Raw genomic sequence first — 12618 nt, 5'->3', positions numbered from 1 at the left:
AAAAAAAAAAAAAAAAAAAAACCAAAAGTGTGAGTGGGACATCAGTAGTTTTCCAGATCCTGGAAAGGAATGGAAGGGTTTTAGAAGTAAATGGCAGAAATAATCTTGTACTGATGTGCTTTACAATGTAATGAATTTGACTAGGCCAAGAAACGGAGGAAAGTACTGTGTGGGCCGCAGGATGAAATTTCGATCATGTAACACTGATTCATGTCCAAAAGGCAAGCAGGACTTTCGTGAGAAGCAGTGCTCTGATTTTGATGGTAAACATTTCAACATCCATGGTCTGTCCCCTAATGTGAGGTGGCTTCCAAAGTATAGTGGGAGTAAGTAATTAGAATTTTTTTTTAATGTAAAAATTTTTGAGACATAGGAACACATAGCTGTGTTATCGTACACCCAGAATTTGACTTTTTCTTACAGTTGCCATGAAAGATCGTTGTAAACTGTATTGTCGGGTGGCTGGAACCACTAACTTCTACCAGTTGAAGGACAGGGTTGCCGATGGTACTCCTTGTGGAACTGAAACACATGACATCTGTGTTCAAGGTCTGTGTCGGGTAAGTAAACTTACTACATTTAAAATGACTTTCAGAGTACTATTTTCTTTCTACAGCTCTAACCAAATATTGCTTCTATGACTTCAGATACGTTCTTGCGAATTCAGTGCAGCATTCTTGGTTGCTACCGGGCTGCCTATTACTAGGCCATTCTCCGTCACTAGGAGTGACTCATGAAGCAGTAGGATGAGTTTGCTGATTTTGTTTTGCCTATGGCACTTAAAATCAAGATGAAAGATGAGGTCAGCTTCCTAAAAAGATAGAACATATTAGGACCCAAGGGTTGTAAAGTCCTTTTGCTACTTTGAATGTGACCCTTCTGTGTCTACATTCTTCCCCTCAGTGTTGGAAGCAGTGATATCATCCCTCCCTCTCTCCATTCTCTTACTTCTTACATACATTCAGCAAACTTTTACCGAATACCTGCTAGATGTCACATACCGCTCTAGTCACCAAGATGAAAGAATGGAACAGAGCACCTACCGCCAATGTGGACACAGATTTGTGGGGGAGATAGGCACACACACAATTAGAATGCAGTGCTATGGGCTCTTCTGCAAGGTGGCATGGGGACGATGTAGGAGGAGTGTCTTGTTCTGTGGGGCAGAGGGTAAAGGATTTGGGGAATGCTCTTGGAGGGTGTGAGTCTGGAGCTAATTTATCAGGGTAAGTAGGTTTAGAAAGGTGAAGAAGTAAGGGGCCAGGGTTGGAGGTAGCTACCAGCTGATGGTTGTTATATGAAATTTTTTCCTGAAGTCCTTGGAAATAGAAGGATTTAGAGTTAAGCAAGAGATGTGATTCGATTTGCATGTCAGAATCTTCAGAATGTACTGGGTTGTCAGGAAATTAGAGTTAGGTAGGCCATTTAGCAGGATTCTAGGTGAGAGCAGATGAGCCCCTGAATCAAAGCATGCAAATTGCAGATGGTGATCTTAAAAATGGATGGTGAGTATGAGAACTAGGATAGTGAATGCTGTCTAAAGAATACAAATGTCATCTTGTGAACTCATTCCTTTCATTAAGTGGAACTTAATAGGACCAATTTCTTCTCCCTATAACCAAACATCTATTACTAGTTACCTAGGTGAGAAAGGTCTTGCACCCAAAGGGCTAAAGAGATGTTCAGAGAAACTTAAATTACACTTTGGGAATAGATTAAATACTAGCAAAAGGGTACTTGGTGGCCTTAAAAACTTGTTTTATTTAAATTAACAGCAGAAAGTCAGATACCATGAAAAAATATGACAGGTATCTGAACATAAAGATGCATGTTACTTTCAGAAAATATCTGGATGAAATTTTCAATTTGGAAATATTTGCCTTGTGAATAAAAAGTCATGAGACTTATGAATTTTTCTTACTTTCCTGATCACTAAATTTAAAGGAATATTCCAAAGAACTAAACGTTACTGCAATGTATGCAGAGGACACCATCTATGTGGATAAGAGCTGCACTTGTTCTTTCAAAGCCCTAGAACAAACCATGTATACTTTCACCTTTATTTATTTATTCATTCTTTTTCATAATCACTGTTTATTATGCTAGGTATTAATTTTAAAGAAGTAAATTGTTTCTTTCAAACGTGCTCATTTAATTCCCAGAGTTCTAAGGTCATGAGTGAAAAAAGTGAAACATGAAAGACATCTTTTTGGAGTTATTGTAATGTGTTACTTTTTGTCCTTTTTGAATTACGTGTATTTAAAGAGTGATTTTCAAATGACGGATGTGGGAATCACTGTCAGTGTTTGTTACAATCTGGATTCCTAGGTTTTTACCTCCACAGATTTTAATTCAGAAAATCTGGGAATCTGTCTTCTTAAATCCCACGCCATGTGATTTTGATGCAGGAGGTATGTGGATGACCCTTTAAAAAACACTGCTTTTTCAACCATGTGAACAGATGTGTGAAAATACTGGTGTACAAACAAGATCAGTATTCTGAAAAAACCCTGTTGTATTGAATCTCCTATTAATTGAAAGAATATTTTTGAAAAGAACTTTGTTTATAAAGCACCATGCTTTTCATTAGTCCTTTTTATGACGTTCATTGTAATTATTGTATTTTGAAGCAAGCTGGCTGTGATCACGTATTAAACTCCAAGGCCAGGAGAGACAGATGTGGAGTGTGTGGTGGAGATAACTCCTCATGCAGGACAATGGCAGGCGCCTTCAACAGTGCCCATTATGGTGAGCTGTGCAGTAATGGCTTGTTATTGTTTCTATTCTGTACCTTAGTTCATAATGATTAATTAAATCTTATACCAGATGTATCATTGAACTAATGAATTTACCTGCTTTAAGACAAATCTGTTCCTTAAAAAATTTGTTAGGTGCATTTATTAGAGTAAATGTGGTGCAGCTTGACAATGGTGTGTGAATAATCCCCCAGTTAAAGAAATGTTTTTACTGCTCTTCCTATAATTTGTATTGTATTTATTTATACTTTTTCCAGGAAATTCGCTTTCAATTATTTTTAATCATTTGAACCACATTTTTTCGTGCGTGACCTGACCTATCTACTGTGTTTCATATTGATGATATATTGAAACTGATTGAAGGTGAAGGATGAAACCGTTAACTTCAGTGCTAATCTGGAATTAGTGTTACATTTGATTTTTCGGGAAGTATCTGGATTACAGATATAATTGATGTTTGGCCACGGTTTCATTTTTCTTCAAAATTATTATGAAAATACAATATGTCAGACATTTTCCATTAAATTTTCTGAGAAAACATTTTTTCTTTTTATGGTAATAAAAAGCAGCCTTTTTAAACTTTCCTTGAAAAATAAAAATGTATTTTTATTACAGCTTTATTGTTCAGCTTTAAATTATATTCACATATTTTTGAACATAGTTAAGTTAGTAAGAATTCAGTTAAAGCAGTATAATTTAGAACACAATTTATATTTTTATCTATATGAAAAGCATTGCACCTTTCATACTCTGGTCGTGCTTATGAATCTGAGTTACTAGATAATTTGGCATTATTTTTCTAGTTATTATGATTCATTATTTCACGGGAGCCGTAAATATTTGATCCCCTTTTGTAACCAGTGGCACACATTTATCAAAGTCTGGTCTGTATTCACTGAAAAACTTTTTTTTTTCTGTGTAAAACCACATGCACCAAATTATGATCATATATTTGACCTTGACAAAATTGTACTATGACTTAATCAGTTTGCAAACGGAAAAAGATCTTAAACTCATGTGCAGGGTCTGAATAGCGTTTGTCCCATTACTGCCCCCTGGTGGTAGCCTTCATTTTGTCACATTTGCAATGCCTAGGAGCGCTTTCTTGAAAAAATAGCAAAGACATAAATAGTGGAGCTGGTAGGGATATTTTATAGTGAAAAAATCATGAGTCAAAATTATTTTTGTAGGCTTATAACCTACACCCAATATTCATATAGTGTATACAGAATCATCAGGTCATTTATCACTTTATGTTTAAATGTGATATCTTAAAGAGATATAAATAAATAAGGCTGCTCTAAAAACACGCAAGGTAATCTCATATCAACGTTTCAACCGTAAGCTCTTTGAAAACTTCCTTTTCTTAAGTTCGTTCTATATTTATCAAGTACATATGAAAAATTTTAACTCCTTTTGTTTATGTATTAAATAAAAGAGGAAAATCCTAAAAAGGGAAAGGAAAAACTTAGAATAATATCACTAGAGCAAAATTAATTGTTGACTTAAAACCTGAGAGTATTTGGAAAACTGTGACATGAGTGGTTTTTAGTGCAGGAGAAACGTTGCTTCTTGTTTAATGTATACTTGATATAGTGTTTCCTCATCTTTTGAGAAGTGCCAGTGTTGTTGAATTTGGTCTCATAAAACAGAAATATTTTCATTTCTCTTGAGTAAACTTTTTACTTTTCTCTTGACAATTTGTTAGTAGACTTTACAAAGTAATGTAAAATTTGGGGGGTCTATAGGGATTCTTGCTTATACTAGAACCGAAAAGCTTAAGAAAAATGTTTCTCTTTAACTTTCATTATTTTGCTGTTCACTGAGTCTGTGTACACATATAGCAATGACCAACTATTTTTATATCTCCTGGACTTGTGAATAGCATTTAGAATTTTTTTTCCCCATTAGGAAGTATAAGATGTAAAAGTACTGGTCAAATTTTAAAATGAATATGTGTACTAAATAGTTCAGGAGCTAAAATACTAGTTTCATTCTTATTCTATATTCAGAATTTTAGAAGTAAGAGAAATTAAGAAATGTACTTTAAGAATCCCAGACTGTGTATTTCTAGACAACAACCACTTTTTCTTAATCCTTAGTAATTTATATAAGGCACTGATTCAAAAAGAATAAGCACAATATCATCTTTCAAAGATAAAATGAAATTAAGTCTGCTATGCTATTCAGATTTTTCTTTCAGCAGTATTAGCCTCCTGGCCGTTCTGCTTTTTGTGAAAGTTAACATGTGTAAACTTCTATTGCAGGTTATAATGTCGTTGTAAAGATTCCCCCAGGAGCAACAAACATTGATATTCTTCAGCACAGCTATTCTGGAAAACCAGAAGATGACAATTACCTGGGTAAACATTTTTAGTTAAACAGCAGCCAGTATGTGGTTCGTGTGCAATTTCACAGAGGTCTGTGGGTGCTGTAAATTCTTGGAAGGCAAGAAGAGACCCTTGAACAAACATGCAATTTCAGTTCACACTGAGCTTAAGTCATCTGACTCCCTATGCGTGATTTCTTTTTGAGCTACACGCCATATCCTATCTTAAAAATCCTTAACTAAATTCTGGAAAGTAAATTAAACTTTTTTTCCCATGAGGGTGTTTTAGAAAATCAGACGTTATATTGAGTTAAAGTTGTGTGTGTATTTAGAATAAAATCCTCTATCCTTCTATCTTTATCTAAAGTTAATTATAGACCTCTTTGGGGTTAAATGTTTTAAAGAATTTTCTTAAATGTCTTTACCATGTAGCAAAAATCTTTAAATACAACTTTTACAAAGCTCTTATGTTACAGAAAGGCAGAAAGAACTTTGGTTTCATATTTTTAGATGTTAATGAGTATAGTTATAGTGTATTGTCCTTTAGCTAATTCTAGAGTATAAATTTCAGTTGTTGTTTATTTTTGGAAATTAGCTTTTAGGCTTAAAGAATTTCACTTAGGCCCAGAGATGAAAAGAATGCTTTACAAACCTTTTCTTTGTATATGATAAATACCTTAATATTGACTAATTCATAATTCACCGAACTGGTGATGCAAAGCTAATAATGAGAAAGTACCTGCTTCACATTAATGAAATGTGAAATATTGGCCCAAGTAATCAACTCTTCTAACTTGAAATCTGAATATATAATGAACAACTTATCTCAAGAATTATATTTGGCATTATAGAGTCAATTGTAAAGAGAACGACTGCTGAATGCATGCAGGTTTTCCTTTTGGGATGATGAAAAAGGTTTAGAACTAAGTAGAGGCGGTGGTTATACAACATTGTGAATGTACTAAGTGCTATCAAGTTCTTCAGTTTAAAATGGTTAATTCTATGTTATGTCAATTTCACCTCTATAAAAAAAGCAAAAAATTTCCCAAAGAAAATCAAATGTAAATGTTTTAACGTTTTACATTTAGTTGCAATTCTTTTTCTTTTGCATATACATAGATATATGCTACCGTATTGTAGACAATTTAATATGTCGCTCTTAGGATCCAAATATAGATTTTTGGTTCTGCCCAAGTTTAAAAATTGGAAATGTTCACCAATAAAGTATCACTATACTTTGTAAAAGAACTACTAATGGAAATATCAAAATCTAAATTGGAGTGAGCAAAATAAACATGTGAAGTCATTAGAAAGGACTTGTAAAATATTTATATTTATGAAATTTGCTTTGGTAACTAAAAATAATGAAATGTGTACAATTTTTCTCAGTAAAGTTTTGTTTATTTCCCTTAGTTTTAATGTAACTGGTAGTCCCTTAAATAGGCCTATCCAATTCTGATAATGTCCAGATTTTCATTTTATAGGATAAATGTGGAACTTTATTTGTTCTTCATTGAATTCAATGTAATGTATAAAGACAATCACAATAGTCCATACAGACACAGGAACACCAAATGTCTTTGGCAGTAATCCCTTCATGGTTGCTTTGAGGTGTGTAGTATTTAGTAAGTTTAATCACAGGTAATTTGTATGCTTTGGGTGGGGTTCGCTGGAAGACCAAACAAATGTTTTCCAAAACAGTTATTCCACTGAGAAGTAAAGCAGCAAAAATGTATTTTATTAATATGGAGTTTTTATTAGTGCAAAATTTAAAATATCATATATCCTCTTGAAAGTTAAAAAAAAAAGCACAGTGCTTTTTTACAGTTTATACACTTTTACAAACACTTTCCAAATTTGATTCCGATTAAAAGCCTGTGAGGTAAGAATTTTTATTTTTCCTGTTATGCAATTAGGAAGCAAGTAGTTTATCCAAGATCACATAGTAATTAATTGGAACAACTTGAATTTAAACCAGTTGTTCTAATAACAAATTCTGTGGTCTTTTTGCTACCACATCACTGTGGACACCATGTACTTTTTGCATTTAAAAAGTAACAAATTGTGAATACATATTGTTACATACTCTATTATATACATATGTAAATATTAGTGTATAGATAGACATACGGATACATATTTGATAGGCTGATATTAATACCTGTCATTGGGGAAAAAGAGAGAATAAGAAGGGGTAAGAACAGAGAGGGAGGTAGGAGGATTCTGAAAAGCAGCCGTTACTCACGTATGCGTGAGCAGTGATGATTGCCTTGCCATGAAGAAGATCCAGATGTTTACAGAGAGAGGAGTGGAGAGGCATATGGCCTTTTAGAACATTGATGCTAGAGTGTTGAAGCTTTGTACATTTTTTTCCAAGATAAGCATTAACGGAATGCCGCAGCGGTCTGGCTGCCCTTTCTTTCCTCACCATGGATGACCAGGATTGATTTAGCTGATCTGTCTGCAGGCCCGTGCATGACTTCTTTCTGTTTCCCACTTCTTGTGTGTCTCTCCCAGAGCTTCACACCTTGTGGAACATGACCTTCTCAGAAGGAAAAATTATGGGGTGAATTTATTTTCATGTCTTTGGCTGATGTGCTGAAGTTTCCCTGCATATGGCTCAGATACCACTTTACAGTAAAATAAAGTTTATTTCCTCCATATTAATTTATGTTTATATTCTCTAAGTTCAAAAAAAGGATGTGAATTGTAAAAGTTAAAAATGCTTCTGTACCATTGACTGGTTTTGCTATTTCATGAGTACTATTCTTTTACAGCATTATCGGACACTCAAGGGAATTTTCTTTTGAATGGGAATTTTGTTGTAAGTATGTCCAAAAAGGAAATCAACGTACAAGGAGCTATTTTTGAATACAGTGGTTCAAACAACTCGATTGAAAGAATTAATAGTACTGATCGGCTGGAAGAAGAACTTCTTTTGCAGGTAAATTCTCAGTAGTTGTTAATAAGACAGTTTTAATCATGTTAGTAAAGTATGATGCTTAAGTGCTTTGCATTTATTATTAAACATGAAAATTATGTCTTTTAAGAGTATATCTTTTATGAATTAATGGTGTGCTCCTTTGTATTTTTATTGAGGTTTTATGTGTGGGTAATCTGTACAACCCTGATGTACGTTATTCCTTCAATATCCCCATGGAAGAGAAGAGTGATCTGTTCACATGGGACCCATATGGACCATGGCAAGACTGTACAAAAATGTGTCAAGGTACACTGGTATTAAATGAAAGAGACCAAAGTTCAGCTCTGCATGCTGGTATAATCTGGGGTGCTCTTGAGTCTGGCTGCCTGTGGAATCCACGCATGTACATCACACAGACATACAGAGGTTTTCTGTCTTTTTTCTCTTCCTGCTTTTCTCCCCACTTATTCTTTGGTTCTTATACTAAACAGCCTCCCTTATCTCTACCCTTTTCAACGTTCTCCATCACTGCTTCTTCCTTATCACGTCCTTGTTCTCTTTCTTGCCGTCACAGAAGGGTTCTCTAACTGGGACTCTGTTTCCCAGTGAAATACCCTTGTCCTTTCCCCTCAACACACTTTCCCAGCCACCCATCTCCCTCTTTTAGTGTTGGGGTGTCAACATCCTCTCATTCTTTTATTTCCCTTCCCTGACCACAAGGAAATGTGTTTGTACTGATGGATGGGTAACTGAAAGGAATACAGAGGGAGATAGAAAAACAGCGAAATTTGTAGTAGAGAAAGCAAATGAAGAGACTGGTGTCTTTGGGCAATCTGTAATTACGAATACCTAGTTGTGTGATGCTACATTTGTGCAAATCAGTAAATGTTTATTGAGAGGCTACTTTGTTTTGGATTATTGGGACCCTGGATTTGCATTAAAGCTTTAAAGTCATATGTATGAAACAGAGGCATGCGTAGGTCATCTTAGTTTTAAATGGTAAATGCAATGCTACAGGTATGCACGGAGAAGACCCCAGGAAAGATGGAGGGGGCAGTTTGAGGAGGTGAAATGGGAAGATGTAGGGAAGTTTGTGTAGAATGGAAAGGTAGTTCCGATGGGGACTAGAGACAAGTTTTGGCAATTAGGGGAGCAGTGAGTCAGAAGAGAGGCAGATCAGAACAGTATGGAAAAGAGCTGAAAGAAGGTAGGTGGCCAGAGGCAGTGAGCACAGATGATGGAAACACGTGGGACATTTTAAGAAACTGACCTCAAGGTGCCAAAGAAATTGTGGTATCCCGTTCAGAAAAAGGCAGACTCCACCATTCCTGTTTGAGCAGTGTCTCCGGGGAGGGAGACCGAAGTAGATGATGCCAGGCTGACTGGGACAACGCTGTAAGTAGGAACAAAGCTTTGGTAACACAGAAGATGGAGGAATTCATTTTGACGAAAGACGCTGGTTATGCTTTATAGAAGAGAATTTCGGTTTGGGGAGCTGGGACAAGCATTCCAGCATAACTGGGTAAGCTGGTCTATGGCAGTGGATATGGGGAGCTAGAAGAAATCTAAGTAACAGTTGAGTGAAAGAACATTCTAAAATGTGGGGAACACAACAAATAAAAAATAACAAGATCCAAATGAAAGGTGGGGCGAGGCATTTTGAGATAGTTTGGAAGTCTGAACCAGGAGAGCTCTCTTGTGTGCAGGAGGAAAGGAGCTATTAAATCAATTGCCACAACGTATACTATGATTATAGTTCCTTTGATGTGTGTATGTAACTTTTGGGTTTCTTTAAAGTGAAGTTTCTTCAGTTTTGTTTACTTGTTTCCTGTGTACTGAAAATGATCAGTCCCCCAACTTTTTGTGAGTGCTATAAATTTTGTCTTAATATTTTGAAGCACATTATTCAATGTATCAGTTTCAATTTTCCTTTATTTTACCTCATCTGTTGCTCCTGCGGCCCTCTTCTCTCCTGCTCTAACTTGGCCGTGTTGCTTTTCAGGCCTGTTACACGGCTGTCATCATGCACTTTCCCTTTTTTATGTATTTGATTCTCTGTGTTCTAAATCCTATGAATTCCTCTTTTTTATTTCCTCCATTGCGGGGAACATATCTGTCAGTACTTTCCTGAGAAAGAGAGGCAGGTTTTTGAAATTTTTTTTCTCTCTGAAAATAGCATTATTCTATTTGCGCATTGGATTGATAGCTTGGCTCATATAAAATTCTAAACTAGACTGTTTTCCTTTAGAATGTTGAAAATCTTGTTTTCTGGCTCATTTTCTGATTTCCCGTGCTTGGATATGACAATTCCTGGTGTGGAAGTTTTGTTTCTCCCCACCTTAATTCTGGTGGTGTGGAATATCAAGACAATGTGCGTCGGTGCGGCTTTTTTATTCGTCTATTTTCCTAGGTAATTAGGATGCATTCCAATCAGGAAACATAGATTCTTTGACTTGAGAAGTTTTGTGCATGATTTCTTTGATAATTTCTTCATGTTAAATTTTCTCTTCTATCTTTGTAAAATTTGTATTGTCTGGATATCCAGCCTCCTGGTCTGATCTCTTATCTCCTAATCTCCTCTCCAAATGTACATTGTTTTCTTAATGTTTCTTCTCAACAGCTTGCTTTTGTTTCATGGATGCAATACCCATGTCCTTGAGAGTATTGATCTTAGTCTTGTAAGTTTCTTCTGCCCCCTGACATATCTATTTCATCTTAGTTCTATTTTGCTTCTGCTTCTTTTGGTCTCTTTTGTGTGAGTGACTTTCCTAAAGTGTCTGCTGATCCTTTGCTGTTTGTTCATATTTAAGACTAAAGTGCTAACTGAAAGTCCTGTGTGGGTTAGATAAGTCAACCCTCATTATAGAGTAATTGGATCTCCAAGTAGCCCTTTCTTGTGTCACTGGGGGAGAAGCCCCAAATGTCATTGTCATTTGACCTTTTTTCTTGGGCTGAAGAGTTTTCCAAGAGAGGAATTCTCCCATCTTCTGATGGTCAGTTAGGGGATGGGAGAAACCATAAAAATTGGCTTGGAGCCAGAGGGAAATGGAGGGAGAGCCCAGTGGGCCTGGGTCTCATCATTCAGTATGGGACTTTTACTGAATACACCTATTTTTAGTACAACTTCCCTTTTTAGTACAACTCCCTAACTTCCCTCAGCTGCTGTGTCTGTGCCCTCAAGTTCACCTTCTCTAGAGCTTTGCTGTCCAATATGGTAGCCACTAGCCACATGTGGCTAGCCCATTGAAATGTGGTGTAAGTGTGAAATGCACAATGAATTCTATAGTCTTAGTATGAAAAAAGAATGTAAAATACATCATCAATAATGTTTATATTGCTATCAGGTGGAAATGATCCTATTTGGATATTTGGATATTTTGGATACTTCTATCTTTTTACTTCTTAATGTCACTACAAGACAATGTAAAATTACATGTGGTTCACGTCATGTTTTTATTGGACAGTGCTGCTCCCAACGAGAAGGTAGGAGTCTGACCGATCTTCATAAATAGTATTCAGTCACTTCTCCATTTTTTCAGGCCTACCCCTCACACATTCACCTCTTTAGAGGAATCTGGTGTTTTTGATTCCTGGACTTTGCTTGGATTCTGTGGCATGAATGGTTTGTTTCTTACTTGCTTCCTCCATGGCCTTAGATTTCAGCTTCCTTGGCTCTATTAAAATAGTTATTTCCATCTTCTTTTCATATTCAGAATTTCCTTTTCTTGCCTACTGTGTTTCCTTCTTTATTCTTTTTGTTCCTTCAGGTTTTTGCCTTTTCAAAATTCTTTATAGTTACCTCAGATGGTATTTAGGAAGGAGCAGAGATAAACATGCATGTTCATGTTTAACTGACTGAAAGTATACAGTTGAACTTGGATAAAACAGAAATTTGATCATGGCACTGATGGCTTAAACTTATTCCTGTGTCCTCATTGCAGAAAGTGCAAAGTTCAGTCTACTCTGGCCCCTGTGGCTTCTCTTAGTTTGCTTTTGCTGTGGTTATGCCCCCATACAAACAACCACCAAATCTCAATGACTTAGAACAACAAAGGTTTATTTCTCGCTCATACTGTGTGTTGGCTGCTAATTGGCTCTGACTCTTCTCCAGCTTGGTATCTGCATCAATGTCATTTTTCAAAAAAATTAATAGACTTTATTTTTTTAAAGAAGTTTTAGGTTTAGGGCTTCCCTGGTGGCGCAGTGGTTGAGAGTCCACCTGCCGATGCAGGGGACACAGGTTCGTGCCCCGATCCGGGAAGATCCCACATGCCGCGGAGCGGCTGGGCCCGTGAGCCATGGCCGCTGAGCCTGCACGTCCGGAGCCTGTGCTCCACAACGGGAGAGGCCACAACAGTGACAGGCCCGCATATCGCAAAAAAAAAAAAAAAAAAAGGTTTTAGGTTTATAGAAAAGTTAACAGAAAGTACAGGCAATTTTCATATTCCCCCTTCTTCCATACCTTCCCTCCCCAGTTCCCCTATTATTATCATCTTGCGTTTGTGTTGCACATTTATTACAGTTGATCCATTATTATTAACTAAAGTCTGTCCGTGCTGCCTTTTTCATTCATGATTCCAGGCTGAAAGATCAGCCCCATCTGGGAAAGG

General features: G+C 36.3%; 1 protein-coding gene across 1 annotated transcript in view; it reads left to right on the top strand.

Moving 5' to 3' along the window:
* Positions 1–12618, top strand: part of ADAMTS20 (ADAM metallopeptidase with thrombospondin type 1 motif 20) — a 144190-nt gene that overhangs the window by 48162 nt on the left and 83410 nt on the right. Inside the window, exons 10-15 of the mRNA XM_007471614.1 lie at positions 145–326; positions 424–560; positions 2631–2748; positions 5024–5119; positions 7863–8029; positions 8185–8314. Of these exons, the coding sequence (XP_007471676.1) occupies positions 145–326; positions 424–560; positions 2631–2748; positions 5024–5119; positions 7863–8029; positions 8185–8314 (830 nt within the window). The remainder of the gene's footprint in view (positions 1–144; positions 327–423; positions 561–2630; positions 2749–5023; positions 5120–7862; positions 8030–8184; positions 8315–12618) is intronic.

The sequence above is a fragment of the Lipotes vexillifer genome, unplaced genomic scaffold (assembly GCF_000442215.2).
Source record: "Lipotes vexillifer unplaced genomic scaffold, Lipotes_vexillifer_v1.1 scaffold964, whole genome shotgun sequence".
Classification (NCBI taxonomy): Eukaryota; Metazoa; Chordata; class Mammalia; order Artiodactyla; family Lipotidae; genus Lipotes; species Lipotes vexillifer.
The sequence above is the reverse complement of the archived record's forward strand: the minus strand, read 5'-3'. Positions and strand labels throughout refer to the sequence as shown.